General features: G+C 38.6%; 1 protein-coding gene across 6 annotated transcripts in view; it reads right to left on the bottom strand.

The window, feature by feature from the left end:
• Positions 1–21,643, bottom strand: part of MAEA (macrophage erythroblast attacher, E3 ubiquitin ligase) — a 53,645-nt gene that overhangs the window by 24,078 nt on the left and 7,924 nt on the right. For 5 of the 6 annotated variants that reach the window (XM_086611319.1, XM_086611318.1, XM_009991825.2 and 2 more), the window contains exons 2-3: positions 11,897–12,079; positions 8,077–8,280 (exon numbers count right to left, since the gene is read on the bottom strand). In XM_086611319.1, the coding sequence (XP_086467445.1) occupies positions 8,077–8,280; positions 11,897–12,004 (312 nt within the window). In that variant the 5' untranslated portion in view covers positions 12,005–12,079. The remainder of the gene's footprint in view (positions 1–8,076; positions 8,281–11,896; positions 12,080–21,643) is intronic. The other variant, XM_009991828.2, reaches the window with a different exon arrangement.

Below are 21,643 nucleotides of genomic sequence, written 5' to 3'. Positions count from 1 at the left end.
TAACAGGATTACAGAGAAAATAAACAGAGTAATTGACAGAATGTCCTACTCAAAAGCCAGCTGCAGAGTTAGTTGTTAGAAAAAAAAGCAAAGACAGACAGCCAAACCACAGATTCATCAACAGAAGAGCCAGAAAAGTTTTTGTCTACAAAGTAAACACAGTATCCCATGGTGCATACAGTCGAGCTTTCAGATGAGAGCATCTTCCATTATCTCTGTAAAGCACAGACCTTTTGCTTTTACCTGGTTATTTTTGAAAGATCCCAGTAGCTTAAGTTCACTGATTATCTGTTAGAACAACACTGTCTTTATCTAACAATAGGAGATGCTGGTACTTCTTTTGGTAACTGGTTCTAATGATTATATCATGTTCTAACCTTGTGTCTGATTTCAAACTTGAACTTTTCTGACTTCTGATTTCATGTACTGTTTCCTCCCGACACCATGTACTGTTTCCTCCCTAAGCCTTTCCACACTAGATTATGAAGTTCCTTGGTACAGGATTTTTGCTCTCATGGCTAGCAAAAGCATCCACCCGCTCACATTTTCCAGTCATCTTCCCCTCCAATTTTTCCAACAGCTTTCCTAAGATATGGTCACCGAAACAATACATATCCTGGTATTGACTGCTCCAGAGCCAAATAAAGAGAAATGTTTCATCTGCCTGCTTTTGTTCATGCACATAAGCCACTCTGGTAGAGCCTCACAGTTGCAGCTAGCACTTAGGCTGGTTATTAGCAAGCTGTTTTCCCAATGCATCCTTTACTCCTGCCTCAGCAATTTCTGTAGCTCAGCAAATGGCTGCACCTTATCCAGCAGTACATTATACCATGCTAAGCACAGTAATAAATGACTACGCTAGAGTAGTGCGACAAAGCTTTTGAGTTTAAGATGCATCATTGGGCAGCAAAAAAAAAAGCCTCCAGTCTCAGTTCTGCCTTGGCCATTTTCTGCTGCAGCCTCTCCTACTATAAAAAAAAACAACACAACTAATCCTTTTCCAGTTCAGCATGAGCCCTGCAGCTTTTGTCCAAGCAGAATCAGTCTGTATTAGCAGCTACACACGTTCTCTGACAAAAAGTGAACTCCTGTCACCTAGCATAGTAATAAGAGAAAACATTAAACATAAAGTAACATTTACACTTTGACAGAATGTGTGGCAGGAAGAATGTACAGTAAGAAAAATCTTAGAGCCATAACTGAAACCAAACCTCTTCTATACCTAGGCAATCTACGGGTTCTAACAGCATTCTCCCTTTAGATAAAATTTCAGTTCAAGAATCTCTCGAGTCACTAGCCTTTCAGACTAAGTATTTTGCAATAAATTAGCTCTGCTACAGCACACTGTAGGTAAACCATTTTGTCTGAAAGGGCTGAAGAAAATAGACATTTAACGTCACATGACATGTTGTTGGCTTTTGAAGTGTCAAAAGATTTGTAATGAGTGAGTTTTGTTATTCTGCATCAATCTTGACTATTTCACATTTACATAATTCTAATTCCCAAAGATGCTGGAGACAAACTGCAGATGTAAGGGCCGTCCAGGAATTTCAGCACTTTGAAACTCAGACGAACACACCCAGACCTTCGTTATACCAATCTAGTGAAAGTTGCCATGCCTATGCCAAGAACAGCCAAAACACATTTAAAGTAGTTTGAGTTGCTTGCCTACAGCCTAATACTTCATGGTAACCCAAAACACCACAAGTTCACATACTGGCACCTTTAAATAATTCATGCCAGTTTAGGAGCTCCTTCACATGTAGCTTTATCAAACCTGTCTAGTGTGGGAACAGCAAGTCACAGGACGGTCACAAAAAGTAGTTCCAGACACGACACCTTTTGCCATTCAGCCCGCATTTAGAAAGTCAGCTTGTCTATGTTCTGCATGACAATGAAGCAAAGAATATGTGCAAGCATTAGGCTGAATATTATTTACCTATTTGAAATTGAAGTGTTATGAATATAAGCTTGTTTTGATTAATTAATTTAATACACCTTTGTGTGTTTGCCTATAAGCTGTTCCTGGACTACGGGTCTTAACAAGGAAGATTTCTAAGGGTACAGTGGTATGATAGTAAGTACTTACTCAGCTTTTAACACCATAAGGCTTCTTTCACTCAAACTGAAGTTTTTCTAAACATTCATATGAATTCCGTACTGAAGCAATCATATATTACTGACAGCCATCCTGGTCAAGTATTAAAAGTTTACTGATCCAATGCTCTTAGATTTAAGTTTCGCTCCTAGATTTTTTTAAAGTTTCCTAGTTTTTTAAGTTTTGCTCTAGATTTAAGTTTTCACTCCTGATTCATGTAATGATGCAAGTTAAATCTGAATAGCCATTTCAGGCTTTTGAGAAGAAGACTGGTAGAACACAGCTGCATCAAAACACCTGCTTAGTTTTCCCATGCATACATACTGTCGGTCTGCTATGACGATAGTCTATTTGTTCATGAAGTGGGATGTAGCTCAAGCAGTGCTAAAAGACTCAGTGGAGCACAGATCAGTCTCCAGAAACACAGAAGTGATGATATCCTACCTGCACATTACTCCTTGTGTGCAGATCTGCCTGCAGTTGTGGACATTCACTGACCACAGAATGCCTTTATCTTGCACATCCCTCAGAGCAAGAATACCAGCTGCACAGGCAGAAGAAGCTTTCAGTCCAGTGGGACAGGCAAGGACAATCACCTTCTTAAATATCAAACTTCCCTTAAAATCCAGGCTGCTATGAGTTCAATACCATCTGCTCTCCTCTGTCAACAAGCAGGAGATGAGCTTCAGTGAGACCTAAACAAACCTAAGCTATCACATTTTGATCAAAACAGTATTCTCCACATTTTTCATTTACTTTTTGAGTTAAGACTTAATACTGTTCCTGTTTTGTGATCTATTTCGCAGCATGAGGAACACTTTTATAAAGCAAGGAAAGAACTTTTAACTTTGGGGTTGAAAAAAAGGAACAACGATGTAGACAGTACAAAAAGATCAGGTACTTGGTTAAAAGCCATGCAGCTTGACTTGAAGAATTCAATTTTCTCTTATATGATGTCCTTTAGAGTAAGATTTCATGACTTTCCATACCAAAATTAAGATGATGGAACACATCTGAATTTATGGCAGGTATCTTTCCAAATACTTAGTTAGGCTAAGCCATTCAAAATGGTTTCCAAACTATTAAAACGAAAGCTGTGTTTATGCAGTAGAAAAGAGGAAGAACTGGACCAAATTGGAGAGAGAGGAGAACAGAGGATAATCACTTTTTTCAGTGACTGCTATTCTTGTCACTTATACTAATCTTTTTTTTTTTTAAAATAAATATTTACTACATCAGTTTGAAAGACAATGAAATATTTTGAGAATGGCTTTACAGTATCTGCCCTGTTTTGGTATTACCCAGAGAACAACTGTTACTGCAGATTTAGAAGTTCTGCTCAAGAAGGAAACCTTTGACAAAAACTGAAGATCTGAACTCCCACTTCAAGAAAAGTGTTATCTTTTTAGTACTGTTGTCAATTGGTTTAACATTGCTTCAAGTGTCAAGAAACTATTCCAATACAGGATAATGTTTAGAATGGTCATATGCCTAGACAAAGCTTTTGAAGTCTTTTTTTTTTTTGACAGTTCTCAAAAGCAAAAAGCACCCTGTGGGATTAATGCAAATAGCTAGTTAAGTATTTTTGAAGGATGATGCATCTACTTAATTATTGATCTAAGAACATTACTTTGCAAAACTTTGATTGGCATGCATAATCCATGATGCAAGGTCAAGTTGAACAGTTTTTAGCTGTTTAAAAGAGTTCTTTCGACTCAGGCCTTCTCTTACACCTGCAACTCTACAGAGCCACTGCCCACCCCCCGGGGGTGCAGCAGTGCTTCTGTCCCTCAGTGGTTTATAGATTTCTAAATCATTTTGCTCCCTGCCCTAACACACAGTCACTGAGTTTAAATTTATGCTATCCTTCACAGAAAAAATATTGCCACTTGTACAACTTTTGTATAGTGTGGACATTAAGGCAAGGACAAATTCTTTTACTAAAATAAACTAAGCAAAGACAGAAAAGAGGATTTACAGCATATGACGAGAGAGACTGGCAGCTTCAGAATCTGGGTTTGTTTCCAATCATACAGGCAAAAATCACTATGGCTATTGCATAATTCAGCAAAGAATATAAGGACACTGTACATGTTTTTCTTTCTTCCTAGCCTATTAAAAAAGGGGCTAGAAAAAGCATGAAATTTAAAAACAACCACCCCTAAGAACAGCAAGCAAAGCACTACATACCTAACCTAATTATAAAACTTATCTACAAACAGCAACCAACTTCCTACTAGAACACATTTCCAAAACTAGATTTGCCTATCAATTAATGGCACAGAAATAAGATAGCATTTAATGTAGCAGAACATGGAATAACAAAGTTTAAGTTAACAGGCAACCCTGCCAGCTAGCTGAATATATGAATCTGCAAATGAAAATATGCATTTTTATACTGGTGTTGCACTCCAAGGTCATAACAGAGTCAAAATAAGATCATTGTTAAGTATAACAAGCTGATACTGGCAAGCTTCATTTGTATGCAGTAACAAAAACCTAACATCTAGTTTATATCTTCAATCCAAACTGTTTTTCACATCATTAGAGAGCCAGAAGATATCAAGAAAAAAAGCCCACAATACAATCTCCTCCACCCCATATTTACTTTGGCACAAATGTGACATTTCTGTCCTTGACTGTCAGCTCTTATTTTAACATTACTCACATTTTGGTTTACTTTCCTGAGCAGCATTACTTTTCTTTAAAGACATATCACACATTACATGTTTGTAGTTTATTTCTTGTATTTCCATATAACATTATGCTTTACATATATACCACACACCAGAAGTTAGGAATAACTTGGGCTAGTTCCTAACTGATATTTAAACTTCCCTATCATTTGTCACATCCAGCATTTCTTTTCCTAGCTGTTTGCTTCCTACTTTATAATGATGGCTTTTAAGCACTTCTCTTCCATGAAAAGAATTCAAGAATATCATTCCTATGAACGTAGTTAATTTAGAAAGCAGACTAGAATTTGTCACAGCCCATCAATAACTATTAGAATTGGACACTATGGTGCACAGTCAATCTTTGAGCAAACTGCTGTGTATTATTGGCAAACATATGAATGATTTAATGGTTTGCTTTTGGTCACTGAAAGAGAATGCTTTCTAAACTGTTTCCACCCATGAAGTACCTTCGCAGCTCTGCAGCTCTCCTAGCATTCAGAAGCCATGCAAGAAACTTAAAACAAGCAGGCTGAGACATGCTCCCAGGACTGGTCTAACAGCTACTGAAAGATGCTTAACCCAGGATCTACAAACTACAACCAAAATGGAAATTCAGCCTTTTCAAATAGCAGCAAAGGGTATGTTTAGCCATTTGGCCTGCAATCATTGAAACAGAATCACAGATTGGGACCTCTGGAGGTTGTGCAGTCCTCTTACTCAAAGCAGGGTCATCTACAACAGGTTACTTAGGACCTTGCCCGGTTCAATTTGCGTTTGAGTATCTCCAAGTACAGGGAAACTCCATACCCCAGCATGTCTAAGCACTCCAGATGGGTCTAACCAGTGTTGAGTAGAGTGGCTGGACCACCACCCCTCCTCTGCTGGTGATGCTCATCCTGATACAGCCCAGAGTGCTGTGGAGTCGTCTTTGCCACAAGAGCATATTGCTGGGTCATGCTCAACTTGTCTACCAACCTCACCTCTGGCTGGTGAGAAACACACCCCACACACACCTTTTTCAGGTTCCTGCTTAAGCTATAGTGCCTATCCAGTGGTAACAATATTGTCTTGATACATATAAAAAAAAATTTAAAAAAAATCAGGTAATGGACATGACCAAGTTCACTACACAGCAATGTGCTTCTGAACCCTGCAGTGGTGGAGACATTTATCAAAGTTACAGTTGAGACTACAGTAAACAGAAAGATTACTTTGGATGAGAGAAGAATACCATGGTATTTTGTAATCTCTACAGCAAAGTTACATTATTAAGCATTAGAAAACGTTTCAATGCTCACATCCTTCAGCAAGAAAGGAACAAAAAGAAACAGAGAAGTTGTCTTATTAAACCAGCAAAAGCACAAATACTGTATAATGATCAAGTCTCAATATCTTACCATTGTAAAAGTTGTTCACAATTAGCATTATCATACAGTGAGAAAGACTGAGTACAATGTTGACAGAGTGAGGGAAGTCTATCCTCATTTGGCCAAAATGTAAACTTCAATGTTGAGTAAAATGCGTAATTTTATCAAAACAGAAGAAACACAGTCTCAGTGCATTCAACACGTGCGACTAAGTTCTGTGTTATTCAACTTACTTTGATGTTGTGCAAATAAAAATACTTAGGCTTGAAGGTAGAAGTTAAATACGCCTAGTTTAAACTTTTTTGTTTTAAACACTGAAGTTTCTATTCAGCAAACAGAAGGAAAAGTTTTAAGGCTTCACAAGCGTGACGCTTTGTACCACACAGTCTTGCAGTGTATCATGATGGACTTCAATGCTCAGGTCTAAACCAAAAGCTGAACATTACTTAATCAGGCATAACAGAACTTGCTATGAAAGTGAAAATATTTCCATAGTGCTTTTTCAGCAAACCTAATAGGTACGGTAACAAGATGATTCTGCAAGAGATGAGCTCCTGCTGAAAATAGAGGGAAACATCTATCAGAAATGGACGAGCTGCTGACCATTCAGCTGCAATTATCCCAGAACAATTGTCTTGGTTTTTGGATTCACAGGCATGGGCTATCTTTAGTGAGGCATGGCAGACTCTTCAGTGAATTTCTTCAGGACTGATTCCTATTAATAGTTTGTTACCCACTTTGTCGCCTTTCCCTTTCATTCTGTTTCCTTTTTGTTTTTTACTGAAATCACTGCTGGTTGAACAGGATCAGACTGGTAAGGCAGTGACAGAGATGCATAACAGACACCCTCGCTGTACAAGACAAAGAATGGGTACGTATGGTGCAGTTTGACACCAGTAACAAAAATCTCTTCCTCTCAACTAGTTCAGCGAGATGTAGTCAACTACGCCACCCACGAAAGGCAAAGTACATAAGTCACATAACACAACTAAACTCTCAGCATCTTTATCTTTCTAGGAGAAAGATTTTAACCAGAAGAGTTGCATACCTTCTGGAATCAGGCATATCAAAAGATTCTTAAGACTCAAGAATCCCTGAGGATCAAATAGCAAATACTATGTAACATTAGCAAAACAAGATTTCTCCAAATGAACAGCAAATTCTTAAAGAATCAGTTTTAATGTCCTTGTGGCTGTCATGAGGACCACAGCATGGATTCATTGCTCTGCATAAAGAAGCTACACCAAGGCGGTACAAACTCCAAACTATTATTGACAACGCATTTCAAACACTTTATAAGCAATTATGAGATGGAAACAAAACCAACTAGATAACCAGCGAACAGGCAAGTGACAACCACAGAAATGTAGATGGTAAAATAAGCAAAACATCAAAAAGTTTCTGATGCTCATGCAAGACGTACTGGCTACTAGAAAACCCAAATTATATCAAAAATTATTTTCCAAAGTACAAGTCGGCTTTCCTCTCGATTCATTAAACAGTAGGATGATACAACAAGACAGTTGTTCCAGCAACCAGCATATGCTATTCTGCTCAGTCTGGTCACCTACGCATATCATCCAAGCACAGGTAGACAGATGGGAAGCTCCACCAACTGCTTAATCAGCAGCCTAAAGGCCTCTAACAAGAAGTTATGATACTTCAGAATTATTCTAAGGTGTTTATCTAAAAGCATGTAATTTGTGACTAAAAGTTATGTATTTTAATTATTAAATAAGTCAAAATTGGAGACAACTCATGTCAAGTAAGGAGTACAAACTCAGGCCCACAAAGATTAACAGATAAACATCAGTAATGAAGGCATGCTAATGCATAAAAACAGCTGCTACAGGGCTCGAGCAGCTTGTTCTTATTTGCCAACTTGCTCTTTACTACCCATTTTGTTAGTACATTAGTATACATTGCTACCAACCTCAATGCCACTTTGTCTCGCTAGTTTTACAGCTGTATTGTAGTAGCCACAGCGTAGAAGATGTTCCACCATCATACGATCCATACGCTTCTTCTTCCACATGTTTGCAGCAGCTGGCTGGTCACTACTGTGTTCTTTCAGATGTTCAATCCTACGTTTGCAGAGTTTTGCACTTTCATCTTCAGCCTGGATTGATTCAACTGCCTAAAAAGCCAAAAATAACAGGAACAAATAAGAGCTACATGTTTTCAACTTGCTTTTAAAACAAAATACAGTAAGAATTGTTCGTAATCATTCTTTCCATATTATACAGTTGCTCCCAATAGTATTTCTCTCATTTAGAAAGACATTTCCTACAGCAGTGTATGAGTTTCAGCATGACTGGTCCAGTTCTGAGATATTCTTGCACATAAACAAGTTTTCACTTATTTGACATTACAAATATACGTGGTTTTCTGCTTAATGTGCAGTTAGTCCAAAAAAGCAACGTATCCACTACACCAGCAACTGCTGTAATAGCCTGCGAAAAGCTTGGTGAAGGTTTGCAGTTATCTGGTAAAAACACTTGAAAATAATGAATTTCCACCTCTAACCTATGCATGGCTTCTTCCTCAAGCAGCTGTCCTACCAAATTAGTTCTACCGAGGAGTGATGCAAAGTAAACCCACGTTGCTTCTAATACACTGGAGCCATTTTAATCAGTCATGGAATAATGAAAATTATATAAACATTTGGCCTCTTGGCACCTTTAATTCAAGGATTTTAGAACAGTTTAAAAAAAATTATCAGCTTTGTTAAACTGGTATTATTTTACTCACGTCTGCTACTCTGGAAACATGCATCTACTGTTAGAAGCCTTACTTCAGAAAATGAATTGTCCAGTGGAAGCAGAATGACATTTTTTTAAACTACCATACTGGCATGCCCAGTGCAAAACACACACCCCAAAATATCTCCACAACAGTTTTTTTTTTTAATATATTTTTAAATTTAAAACCAGTCAGGTCATACTTATTTTCCTCCAACCCTGAAGTTACATGACTGATTAGTTAAGCTGCAGATTTTACCAGGTAGTTTTTTTACAGATGTATCATAATTCAAAGCTGGCTGACTCAGTGTACAGCACGTGCCAACTGTGGGTCACACTGGGCTGCAGAACACAAGAAAGCCCTGCGGTATGTTCATGTGCTGGCTAAGGCAAATGCAAACCAGAGGACGATGGAGGCACAGTACCTTCCCCATCTGCAAGATGTCACTAGTGATGTGATGCAATTTCAGGCTGGATTGCCTTACTTGTGATCATAAACTCCTTGGCTTGTGTTTGAGTAACTGCACAGCTATGGCAACAGGAAAGTCCACACAGGTTTGCCAACCAGGCACAGACCAAAATAACCCAGTTGGCTTTTGGCAGCCCACTTTGCACTCCATGTTGGCATGGCTGTCTTCCCAGGACTCAGGCTATTCAGGCTACAATATCATCCTTGGATAACAGTCCCAGCTCTGGAAGCACAGATTGGTTCTAACTGCTTTTACCATGCATGCTCATTTACAGACTTCTTCTGGAAGGATCGATATTTGAAAAATAAAGTGAACTAAGTGAAAACTTGTGCAAGAACGGCTCACCAAGCACTTGATCCAGTTAAGCCTTGCTCTGATCTGGACCTTGATACAAAATTCAAGTATCTAAAACTCCAGTCGCTATACAAGATAATCTTTTACTAAAAGTAAACAACTATAGCTAGACTTATTTTTACTACTGAAGTCTGAGTTACTTGCATTACGGAACTTATCTTTATTTTGTAATACATGGTTTGGAAATCAGTATTTTGCTTAAGTTATACTATTCAGCAAGCAAACACTAACTCAAGCCAAAACTCACTTTCACTTGTTAAATGTCTGCAGTATTATCGGATGTGAAGGTAACCTCGAGAATTATTCTGAATACAACTAGGAGAATTCAAGGCAGCCAGACAAAAAGGTTGAGCCCTGTCTCATTCCAAAGGTCTCTCCTTATATGGTTTTGTATCTGGACTTATACAGCTCTTGCTGGTTTTTTTTTGATCCTTCTAGTGCATTTAGAAAGGCTACAGATCCTTTTCAAAACTCTCTGAAGCAAGTCTATCTGGACTTATCCTGCTGGACATTAATAGAAAAAGCATATTAAACAGGATACAAAAGAAAAAACACAAAGGCCTAGGTTTCCCCAGGATCATTTTCAGAACCCAAGAAACCTGCAGTGTTGAAAAGCTCTTTGTAAGAGTGAGTAAGGTGTTAAATAAAGGAACCATCTAATTCTATTATGGCCATCTCAGCAGTTCATCAGATCCTTGTCTAAACACAGGAGGAAACAGATCCCACTCGGGTCCAAAAGGCCTAAAGAAAACAATCATTTTGCTCCAGGCAGAGATTACAGAGAAGATAGTTGGAGTTGATGGTTTGGAGCAGAAACAAGACCTTTGTATTTCAGAAGACTTTTAGACAGATTCTTTTGCCTTTTGTTGTTTCAGAGCAGCTATAAGATTCCCCACAGTCTTTCAGGCAGTCAAAAACAAATGAGCAATTACACTAAAATGGAGCCTTGCACCCAAAACATTCAGCAATGCCTTCAGACACACACCCACAGTCAGCAAAGATTTAACAAGTAAATAACTTACTCCTCCACATCGTTACTACACACCTACAAGCAAAATCTAACATGTTTTTCAGAAATAGCAAGAATTTCTTTCTGTAAGTAACAGAAGCAAAGAAAACAGATCCTTCAAGACCTGTAAGTCTCACAAACCAAAGAAGACAACAGCAATTACATTTATGTAGCCTTTTGCAGATCAGCTTTTCAACACCTAACCAACCTGTTCAAGCAGAAAACCCCAAATCAACATACATGACGGTGTTATTCTCATGTTACCAACGTCCAAGGAATTTTGACGCTTCACTTAATATAGCCTCAAGATTTGTATCTGCTGGTTATTTCATTTAAGTTTTCACGAAACGACTCTGCTACCATTTGTTTTGTCCATTTATTTTTGGAGAAGCACTGCTCTAAAGCCAGGCAACAGAGCTATTTTCATTTTTCTGCAAAATTTGTTTCAAAAAGTGTTCTGATGAGTCTCAGGATGAGTAATATTCCCATTCAAAACACAGACGGCTTATACTACTTATAGTTTATGTTTTTAACTTACTCTCTCAGAAAGATATGGCGAAGGCATGAAAGTCTGGCTGTATTTCACACAAGTGTTCAAGCTCAACAGCTAGAAGCAGGTTATCTTGCTAAACTTTATTTAAATTGCTGCTAGTAATATTACCTAGGAACCTTACAACCTGGAAGCCTAGTTTTTATAAAAAAAACCAACCACATTCAAGTAACAACCCAGGAAAACTCACCCCTTCTTCTGCAAAGAACTCTCAATACTACATACAATTACCTCCATTAGGATTTAAGCATTTTTCACATTTATCTTCTACCCGTTTTCCCTCCTCAACTGATCAATTAATGCAACCGCACAAACCTTTCCATTAGACAAGCAGGATCAGACACAAATCAATTCATTTTGCTGGTATTTCTTTTACATGGGTAGGGAAATTCCTTTTCAGGTATTAATTTTACCTCTCAACAGAGACTTGTTAGTCATGGAACATCAAGTCATGTTTCATACATGCAGTGAAGCAAGATACAGTAAGTTTTGATGCATTCTAAGGCCTTTTCTTAGAGTGTCAGTAACACCTGTAGCTTGAATTTTCTTTTCAAGATATCAGCATTGCAGTAAAATACTTCCACTAACCTTGCAAAGACAAAGCAATCACAAAGTAGAACAGCACTTACCTTTCGTTTCAGAACACTGAGTTTTTCAACTACTCCATCCAGGAGACTAACAACTGAATCCACAGCAGGACAACTGCTTAGCGTCTTCTCCAGCTCTGCCACCACCATTGTAACGTGGCTAGTCTCTCGATCAATGTTTTTCTGTGCAGCTCGAAACCGTTTGTTCAGTGTTTCATATGGCACCTAAATGAGAAACATCAAGTCATTAGAACTACTACTATATTAAAAAAGTCAGGTCTTCTAGAGTTTAAAGAGACTGACGATTTTATCTGATGCAGTCAGAAGAACACCTAGGTGCCAGGACACTAGAGGTCATTAATTGAACTCATATCAAAAGCCCATATTTAATCCCTCTTAACAAGGAGCTGACACATTTCAAAGATTATGAAAAAATAACAACAGAAAACAAAAGCTGGTAGATTCTTCTCATACCAATCTCACCTATCCTGCTTTGACTGTGCAAGCACTGATAGAAACAGTTCACAGAGAACAAATCAAAGACTAATGTGTATCTAAAAAAAAGGAAAGCTACAAGTTAACTACAACTAAGAGATCACCCTTCAGAACATGGCTTTTTACATTTCTTTCCTTCAGGAGTTCATAAGAGAAGAGAAAGTTACCTTTGAGAAGGCATGTATAATGCGTATTGGCTGCTGAAAAACTTACACACAGTACATCAATGGTTACTCAGGAAATCTAATAGTTTCCTACCTACTTCTGCCCATGAAGGACTACTTTTTAGTGGCAACTCCAGTAGGACTGTAATGAATGCTAAGAGAAACTCCATGTAAGTTTTCTTTTAGTGAAAAAAGCCTACACTGTATGACTAAGTTTGTTAAATCCCTCTAAGGTTCCATTCCTTGGCTTAGAGACTAAACAGCCTTGGAGGTCTCCCGCCCTACTTGTCCCACACCTTTATGGGACAGTCGTATCAAAACTGTTACTGACGACAGTTAAGAACATATATTGGAGTAGTCTTCAGCCTGGTCAAATTTTAGGATACTGAATGATTTGGGGAAAGCTTATAGCAAATGTTAAGCTGCTCTCATCACATGGCTTCCACTACAGTGACAGCATAAGCAATTTAGGTAAGAAGCTCTTCATGGACACAGGAATTTCAGAACTAAAAACATTCCAGTGTTATATACTTGAATTCATCCGTATCTTTTATCTTGAAAAAGCCCATGAGAAGTTCTTTCAGGTTGTTACAGTAATCTTGATTACTTTTCCATTAATCAAAGGCATAATTTAGCTAGCAATCAGATTACGCATATTAAAGGTAAAACAGGAAATGTAAATCAGTGCTCTATTTGTTTGGTACATATCATGCATATGTTTGATTATAAATCTTTCGAATATGTAACTTCTAATCAATTATATCAAGTTTGGCTCCATTTTCTTCCTTCTAATCACTTGCACGCCAGAAAGTATCCCCAGGGTCCACTCTCCTTTTGTTCTCCATTAGGAAAGAAGTTACTGCACAACCATTGCAATTCACAACTCAAGATGCACTGAGAAACAGTTTAGGTTCAGAATAAGGAAGATGAGCCAAAGTACTTGCTTTCCAAGACTTTGTATGACCTACAATAAGTTGTTCTTATTTGCAGAAGTATAACACAAGGGGCACTCCTGATAAGATATGAAAGGGCTGCTCCTCCTCTCAGAAAGACTGAGATGATCTAATTAATGCTTTTTGGCATCTCAAACTAAGACTGAAACAAATGACAGAACAAGCCTTTACCACAGGAATATCAAGCTAAACCAATTATTTTCCAATACACCCTCCCACAAAATCCCAGCACCATCCCCCCCCCAAACTCAAACCACATACAATATCACAAATAATATGCTTCAACACCTACTCAATTGCCTATATAACCATCTTTTATTCCATCCTTGGCTCTTATTTCCCTTCTCCATTTTCACAAAAAAAGGAGAAAGGTTTTAAAGCCCTACAGATAGAACGGAAGGGGGGGCAGGTGGCATTATTTTGACATCTCATGCTTGAGAATATGAAAGCTTGTTTCTAACTCCAAGACTCGACACCAGACAGCATTAAAACTTCTTCCCTTCCCCCTCATCCTGCATTTTTCTTAATATTCATTGAAAAACATATGTCCTTCAGTTAGTTGCATCTACTAATTTAATTTCTGCAAGTACTTTGCTAATCAGCTTTCCAGATCACACTGAAAAGCTACATCAGTCAAGACTTTCAGAAGCTACTATTGATTTGAGATATCTGCTTGACTACAAGAAGTGTTTTGTTAAATTTTGAGCAGTCAATCGAGCTGGACACATAGATCTAGTCAGTTGGAAAAAAAAAATCTTAGCTTTAATCTCCGTTTTTCCTAAGTTCTTATCTGCACACAAGAGCAATAACACTTCCTGTTTCCCATACTCTGTCTCTTTAGCGTGCAAATTCCTGGCACAGTCTGTGTTCATATGACATTTAGAACAATTGGACTTTAAATTTTAGCTGGCCTCATTATATATCATATATTGTGCCTAGGTGTAATAGGTTTTTTAATTTTGTTTTATCTTTTTTGTTTTTCCATCCCCCAAGAGAGATCTGAATATCCTGTGTGGAAGAGGCTAGCAGTTGAACTGTTTTACTATACACTCTGAACGTAAATACAAATAGATATATTGCTAAACATAATTTTAATGTACCATAACAAGGGAAGTGACTTTAAAGGTACAATGAAGTTATTTGCACAACTGAAACTGACAGTAAAGAGTTGTTCATAACTTGCACAGGCACTTGTTTCTTACTATAGAGCCAGCAGTTTTTAGAGAATATTTGTAAGTCATATCCAGGTATAACTTTTGGACTTACTTTACAGAACTAGATTCTATGAATGCCAAAATTTAGAAATTGCAACCACTATGCTCCTGACTGAGAAAGCATCTTATCTAGACTCTGCGTCTTGATCCACTGGTTCTTTTGTTAATCATACAGCTCCTACGCACCAAAACGAGACTCCGCTCCCCAGTACAGGTTTGCTTTACCAAAGAACTCTTCAAACATTACAGGCACTGTACCAACAAGTTTATTTTTTTCTCCCATAATGAAAGTAAATGGAAGAACATAACAAAACAATGCTCTGGAAAATGTTAATTCTGAAAGTTCTTAATTATGGTTCACTTTTATTTTCAAGTATCATCATTATAAAACAGTAGACACTAAACTTTTTGAACCAAGAGACAGCTGCAAAATTTACATATCATTAGCTGCCACAAGCCTATTAGAGGCTTCCAAATTTTACTGCCCATACCATTCTGTGACCAAGCCTGGATTACACAATTATTCTTTAAGGACAAGAGCGACCTGCAGAAACCAGCCTAAGGAAGCATTACCTTAAGGAAAAAAGGATAAACAGCTACCAAACACTGAAAAAATTTGAAATAAAGCAGCAAGAACCAACCAGAATATATTCTGTACAAGCACAATACCAACTTGTCCTACTCATTAGAGCTTGAAAAACCACACCTCCGTTGGCTTATACCATGACCATATAGGAGGATACAAAGGAGAGATCTAAAACATTAATGGGCAGCACGTTTAAATCCAGTGTCACTAAACAGATTCTGCTTCTTTTGTTCATCAGCTTTCACAGCTGCAAACGCATCGTGTACTAAACCAGGTCAAACTTAAAACTAATGAAAAGTAATCTGATTTAAAGCAGAACAGCCTATACGAGGGGTAAAGTTACACTAACACAAGTTTTTCCAAGATCAAAATTCTGCTACTGTGATGTGAAGGACAGTCTGCTTGGCTGGAGGCTTCTACAAGCGTAGCACGACTGTTCGCAGGTGCTAAGCGCTAATGGAGGGGCAGAGAGAGCTGAATAATCTCATCCAAGTGTTTTCTTCATTTCCAGAGTTACTTCACTCTGGTTTTAGAAAGCCAGAAAACTCTGGTGTGCTGTCCCAGAACATGCTCCAACAACCTCTAGCTGTGGAGACAAGACTTAGGAGAGGTTTCTTCTAGGCCTAAAATCCTGAACTGAAGGAAGAGGAGGAAGGACTACCATGAGAGCTATACCTTGGCTGTTCAGATAAGTGGAGACAGTACAAACCAGCAGAGCTCAGAACGCCAGAGGCAGTTTTTAAGCTTACAGTTAGAAACTCAACTGTGATGTTAACCACCTGGCCTTCAGCCCAAACACAGTTGTCTTCCAGCCCATGAATGCAAATAAGCTACCAAGGCAAGACTGACGAGTTCTAAAATCATGAAGTGGCTAAAACTGTTCAAACTGTGCAACTATAGGTAATATTTCTTTTAATAAGCCACATCAAATTTAACTTTAAATACTCTTAATATAGTGAATGTAATAATAATACTAGATATAATTCCACCAAAATAAATTTTTCAGTAAGACATTCATTTACTAAGTAATACCATTTTCTTGATTTTTCTGAATACATACTAAAACTAGAAAAAAAACGAAAGTATTAAATGCTTGCATATATTGTATTGTGATGGTTAGCAAACTGTATATACTTCCCAAGCGTTTATTATCGGTCTGTAAAAAAGTATTTAAAGAAATACAAATAATATGAAGTTAACCAGCCAATCCTCTATGCAGCATCCTACAGTGTGTATCTACCTTTGTTTTTATGTTCATTACCAACATTTTAATGAGATTCTTAATTTTCCTTTTCTTCTTTAGGTTTTCTAAATATATCTATGTGCACAAACTCAGTACCACATCCATAAATTCAATATATGAAAACAGACTGGCAATAAGTACTCCCACCTCAGCCCATGTTTTTCTCCACAGGCTCAGAGAAAATTTGCTTTAAGAAAACATGCCATGGGAACATACCGTCTACAGCCTTTCATAATATAGAAAGAGAAAATGCAAATCATTTTCCCCTCATAGAAGCTCACTAATTATAGTGATCAAAGCTTAAAAAGCTCCACTACTTCAATGGTATTTATGTTGGTGAGTGTCAGACAACTGGAGTGGACGACTTCTGCTGGTTTTAGCACCTTCAACTCCACTAAGCAGCTTAATGATATCTCGAGAACGTGGCAATGTTTTAGCCTCTATGCACGCTCTTGCAGCTTCCATGACACAGTCACTCACTCAGTAAGCATCTGAGGTTTCCAAATAACGTGAAGACACGCACTGAGGAAGGGCTCTCTGCCTGGGAGAAAGTACGAGATAACAAAAGAAACATGAATTGTGGCAAGACCATCTTTGCAGAGGTGTTAAGAGTACTCCAGCCATGATGGAGTAAAAGAATTCCAACTCACAGGTGGGAAACCAGCACTCACTGCCATCATAGCCAACATATACATTCACTTGATTCAACTAGAGTTCAAAGTAATAAGCAACAAGGGCTTCACAGACAGATGAGCAGATCATAAGGAAGATGAAGAAATATATCTTATCTACAGAACTGATTTTGTGACCTAGCAACAAAGGACAACAGGAAGCCTCAGTACTACTGTCTTTACTGGTAAGGTCTTCTCCTAAGCCTTCCTGACTGTACATGAGCAACTGAGTCTGGGAGGAGAGGTACTATTTACACAAGAGTCTAGAGCAAGCTGCAGATATACAGGTACATGGGACCAGAAGGGAGGGAGCTCACTGATGACACTATAAAGCTGCTATCATCTCTGAAATGTGATCAACAAGAAAAGTTCTCAATGACTGAAAAGGACAAGTTCCTTGCCTCTCTTCCAAAAAGAGAAGCTGGGAGATCATGGAAGCTACACGCTGGTCTGCCTCATGTCAGTTCTTGGGGAAGTTATGAAAAAAAAAAATATTCACATGGAAGCCACTTCCAAGCTCATAAAGGTGACTGGGAATAGCCAGCGTAGATTTGCCATAAGCAAATCAAGCTTGTTAGCAGCATGTGCTTTCAGTGATGAAATGACCACCTCTGAATGAGAGGAGTGCACTGGCAGTCTTTCATGCTACGTTTAGCAAAGTTTTTAACATGGTCTCCCACAGTAGCCAAACTGGAGAGATGTGGACTGAATGGCTGGAATACAACACAGGTTAGGGACTGACTGGACAGCCAGGCTCAAAGACTAATGGTCAGTGGTTCAAAAGCTACCTGATAATCAATTACAAGTATTGCTTGATTCCCGAGGAATGTTATGAGCTCCAACATACATGTCCTTCTTCCACTATCTGCCTCACCACACTCGGAGTGAAAAATTTCTTCCTTACACGGCCCAGCTACGGGAGATGAACCTGGATTCTCCTCCTGCAGGCACAGACAATGAGATTGTTGCCTCTGCCAGTCCCAAAGGTATTGCTGAGAGGTTGGGTTAGTGAATGGCACGGACCCGGCGTGGCTCGCTAGGAAGGGATGGTTCCTCCATCATGTTCCAGCACTCAACAATCCATTAAAGATGTCCCTGCTCCGAGTGCTGCAAACTCACCTTCGTAATCGTAGGAGCCAGCAACGGAACAAGGGATGTAGCTGGGCACAACTGCAATCATGGCAGCAGCAAGGAGTCCTGCCTCCCACATCCAAGAAATGACAAGTTGGAGAAACATATCAAGAACTTTATGAAATGCAATCAAGGCAAAAACCCGAGCCCTGTACTCGGCACAAAACCATTCCATTTATCAGCAGCACAGGCTGTGGAACAACTGGCTAGGACGACTTCTGCAGAAAAAGATGCGGAGGTTCTGGTGGACAGGAGGTTGGACATGAATCAGTAACAAACAGTTGTGGCAATGAAAGTTAACCACATACCAGGCTGCATCAGCAAGATTAAAGGCAGTGGCTTGAGAGGAGTGATTGTTCTTTATGCTCAGCACTCATGCAGACTCATCTGGAATACTCAGTCTGGTTTTCAGGCCACTCCTCACCCCCAACAAGAGAAGAGATATTGACAAACTGGAGACAGCCCAGAAGGCTGCCACCATGACGGTTAGCTGCTCAGAGGATACAAAATCCAAAGAGAAGCTGAGTGGAGCAGGCTTGCTTCCCTTGCAGAAGAGAAGACTATAAGGAGCTGGGAGCAGCACAATCTGATAGAAGTCTTCCACTACCTAAAGGTGAAGGTTATAGATAAGAGCTAGACAGACTTCTCAGTTACAGAGCAAAAAGGAAGGAGGCAGATTTGGCAACTGGCAGCGAAAAAATAATCCAGACGGACATAAGGAAAAAAGTATTTTAACCAGGAGAGTTAGTAAGCAGTGAAACAGCAGCTCCAAAAAGTGGTAGAAGCCCCACTCTTGAAAACTTTCAGAACTAGGCAGGACCCTGAGAAGCTCAAATTAGCTTTGAAGTTAGTCCAGATTCGAGCAGAAGCCTGAACTACAAAGTCTGCAAAGGTCCCTTCCTACTTTAATTTTATGAATTAATCTAGAAAGAGACTGGATCAGTAGATCCTTACTGCTCATTTAGACACCAAATTTACCTCCATGTGAAGATATGAATGGCCATACCAGGTAAGACCAAAAGTCCCTCCTGTCTGTCACTATCCTTCCTCTGACAACATCCAGAAAGGGGATGGCTCTTGAAAAAAAAGCAAGAACATAAAGTTACTAATCTCAAATAGTCTCTTTGAGCTTCTTGAGCCAGAGGTGGGAGTTTTATAGTAGAAACACTACAGGGTGTTTCCCATCCATGAACTCTCCTGGTTGCTGTTGACCTGTAGAGTTTTAGCACTGCAGCATCCTGTGGTGAGACATTTCACAGCCTCACACATTGTGAGAGGAAACACTCCTTGGTTTTGACTTGTCAACTGCTAGCCTAATTTGAAACCCCTTTTGTTCTTGTTTTGGAAGAAAAAAAGGGAACATTCACTCTCTTCTATGCCTCTCAGGCCTCTTGAGATTGAAGAGGCTCTTTCTAAACCATTCTTTGAAGACAGTCATTCCATATCTGAAATCATTCTTGCCCTTCTGCAGACATTTTCCAGTTCTACTATATCCTTTTTCAGGATGAGGGAAGGGAGAAAAATCACTGTAACTCAATGACTTACTTGAGAGAAGAAGAAACCATGGATTTTTGTTGCCTGGTTTTCCATTCTTCCCTCTCCCCACATTTTTGTCTTACGTTTGTCAACATTAGCCTGATGATTCCCAGAAAACATTCACTATAATCCCAAGATCCCACTGAGTAACGATGATCATTTCTGAATTAGTTATTGCGTATTTAACACTACAATTGTTTTTCTTTCCACCATACCTAAAAACTGTATCACTCTACACTTGTCTGTATTGAATTGCATCTATTTTAATACCCGTTCAGTCTCGTATTCTTCTCTAATGCTTCACACTTGGGTTGTATTTGTAATACCTTGATTATCTTATTATCATCATCAAGGAAACTGGATCATCTCAGCACTCACTCTCTTTTCCAGGCTGTTCAAACAGCTGAATATCAGCAGTACTGGCAGAGTCGGCAGTAGAACTCTAACATATATCTCCAAAAACCATTCAGTAATACAAATAAATTATCAACCAAATCGACCACTTTTTTTTTTAAACATAGAAGTCCAGTATCTTTGCACAGCATGACTTTCCTTTTTAAAAGTCACATTAACTGATATACATTATTCTGTATTTGATTAGTCAGGATAGTATTTCTGCATCAACAAGCCATTGGTTGGAAGGGGAAAATCAATTACATATTTTAAGTATCTCACTAAAATTTTACTTAAGAAAGTAGAAGCACTGCAACAAAGTCTTCTGCTTTGTCTTTCTTCTACAGCTGTCCAAAAAAAATCCTCAGAATACTTCAGCATTTATCAGAGAATTTCCAGAGAATTGAGGGGAAGACTGGACACAGCGGAAAGGGATTTTCCCTGAGCCAAATAACCTTATTTATAGGTAGTATTACAAGCCGCATTTCTACTCCTTTACATGTGTAGGATGTTCGACCAAAGTGTACTGGCTACTGCATGAAGCTTCAAATACCAGTCTGATGCTGCACACAAGTTTTCCTAACTGGAACACAGTAATACTGAAAGACTGAATTACACGTTTCGTAATTAAACTTTTGTGAAAAATGTAAGCTTTCATCCTCCCACAAGTCTTTAGTCTTACACTAGACCTCTAGCACACCAGTTCTCAAACTGATCTGGTCACATCCTACAACATGGGCTAGATCTGTTCTTCACTTATGCAGATTCAAGCCTAAAGAAATCCAGACATAAATGGAAACTGAACTCTGAACACTCTCTTTGACACCACAACATTAATCAAAAAGAGTTTCTATCCCACAGGGACTGCCTATAGGAAACTTAGTTCAGATGTGGCAGAAAGAAGCAGAAGGTAAAAACCAGTTCATATTGCTATCATTTGGTTGTTGGAAATCATGGAGTAAGAGTGATACTTCAAAAAAAGTCATAACACTCAAAGAATTACTTGATGGTAAAAGACCAAAGACCATTAATCATTCCCCAGCCTCCTGTTACCAGGAATTTTCAAAGGTTTATTTTCTGAAAAGTCATTTTCACAGTAAACAGCATAGACAACAGAAACAAGCATCTTTTACATGGGTTTGCAACTCTGCAAAGAAAGAAAGTTAATCAGGTCTAACTTGACAGCAGTACCAACTCATATGCAGGCAAGTTTTAACCGTATATCTTTACTTCACAGATGTCTGTGTGAATCATCCTTCTTTAATGTTACAGTCTTCTAGGTGAAAGCAACTCCTTGTCACATACAGTGTACATTTTTTTAAACACAAATACCTACATTGTACACAATGATCTTTTCCAATGATCTGAATCACGGGCAGGAGGGAATTTGAAACAGATTTTAA

Source organism: Tauraco erythrolophus, chromosome 5 (assembly GCF_009769465.1).
Source record: "Tauraco erythrolophus isolate bTauEry1 chromosome 5, bTauEry1.pri, whole genome shotgun sequence".
Lineage (NCBI taxonomy): Eukaryota > Metazoa > Chordata > Aves > Musophagiformes > Musophagidae > Tauraco > Tauraco erythrolophus.
This window is presented reverse-complemented; position numbering and strand designations above follow the sequence as displayed.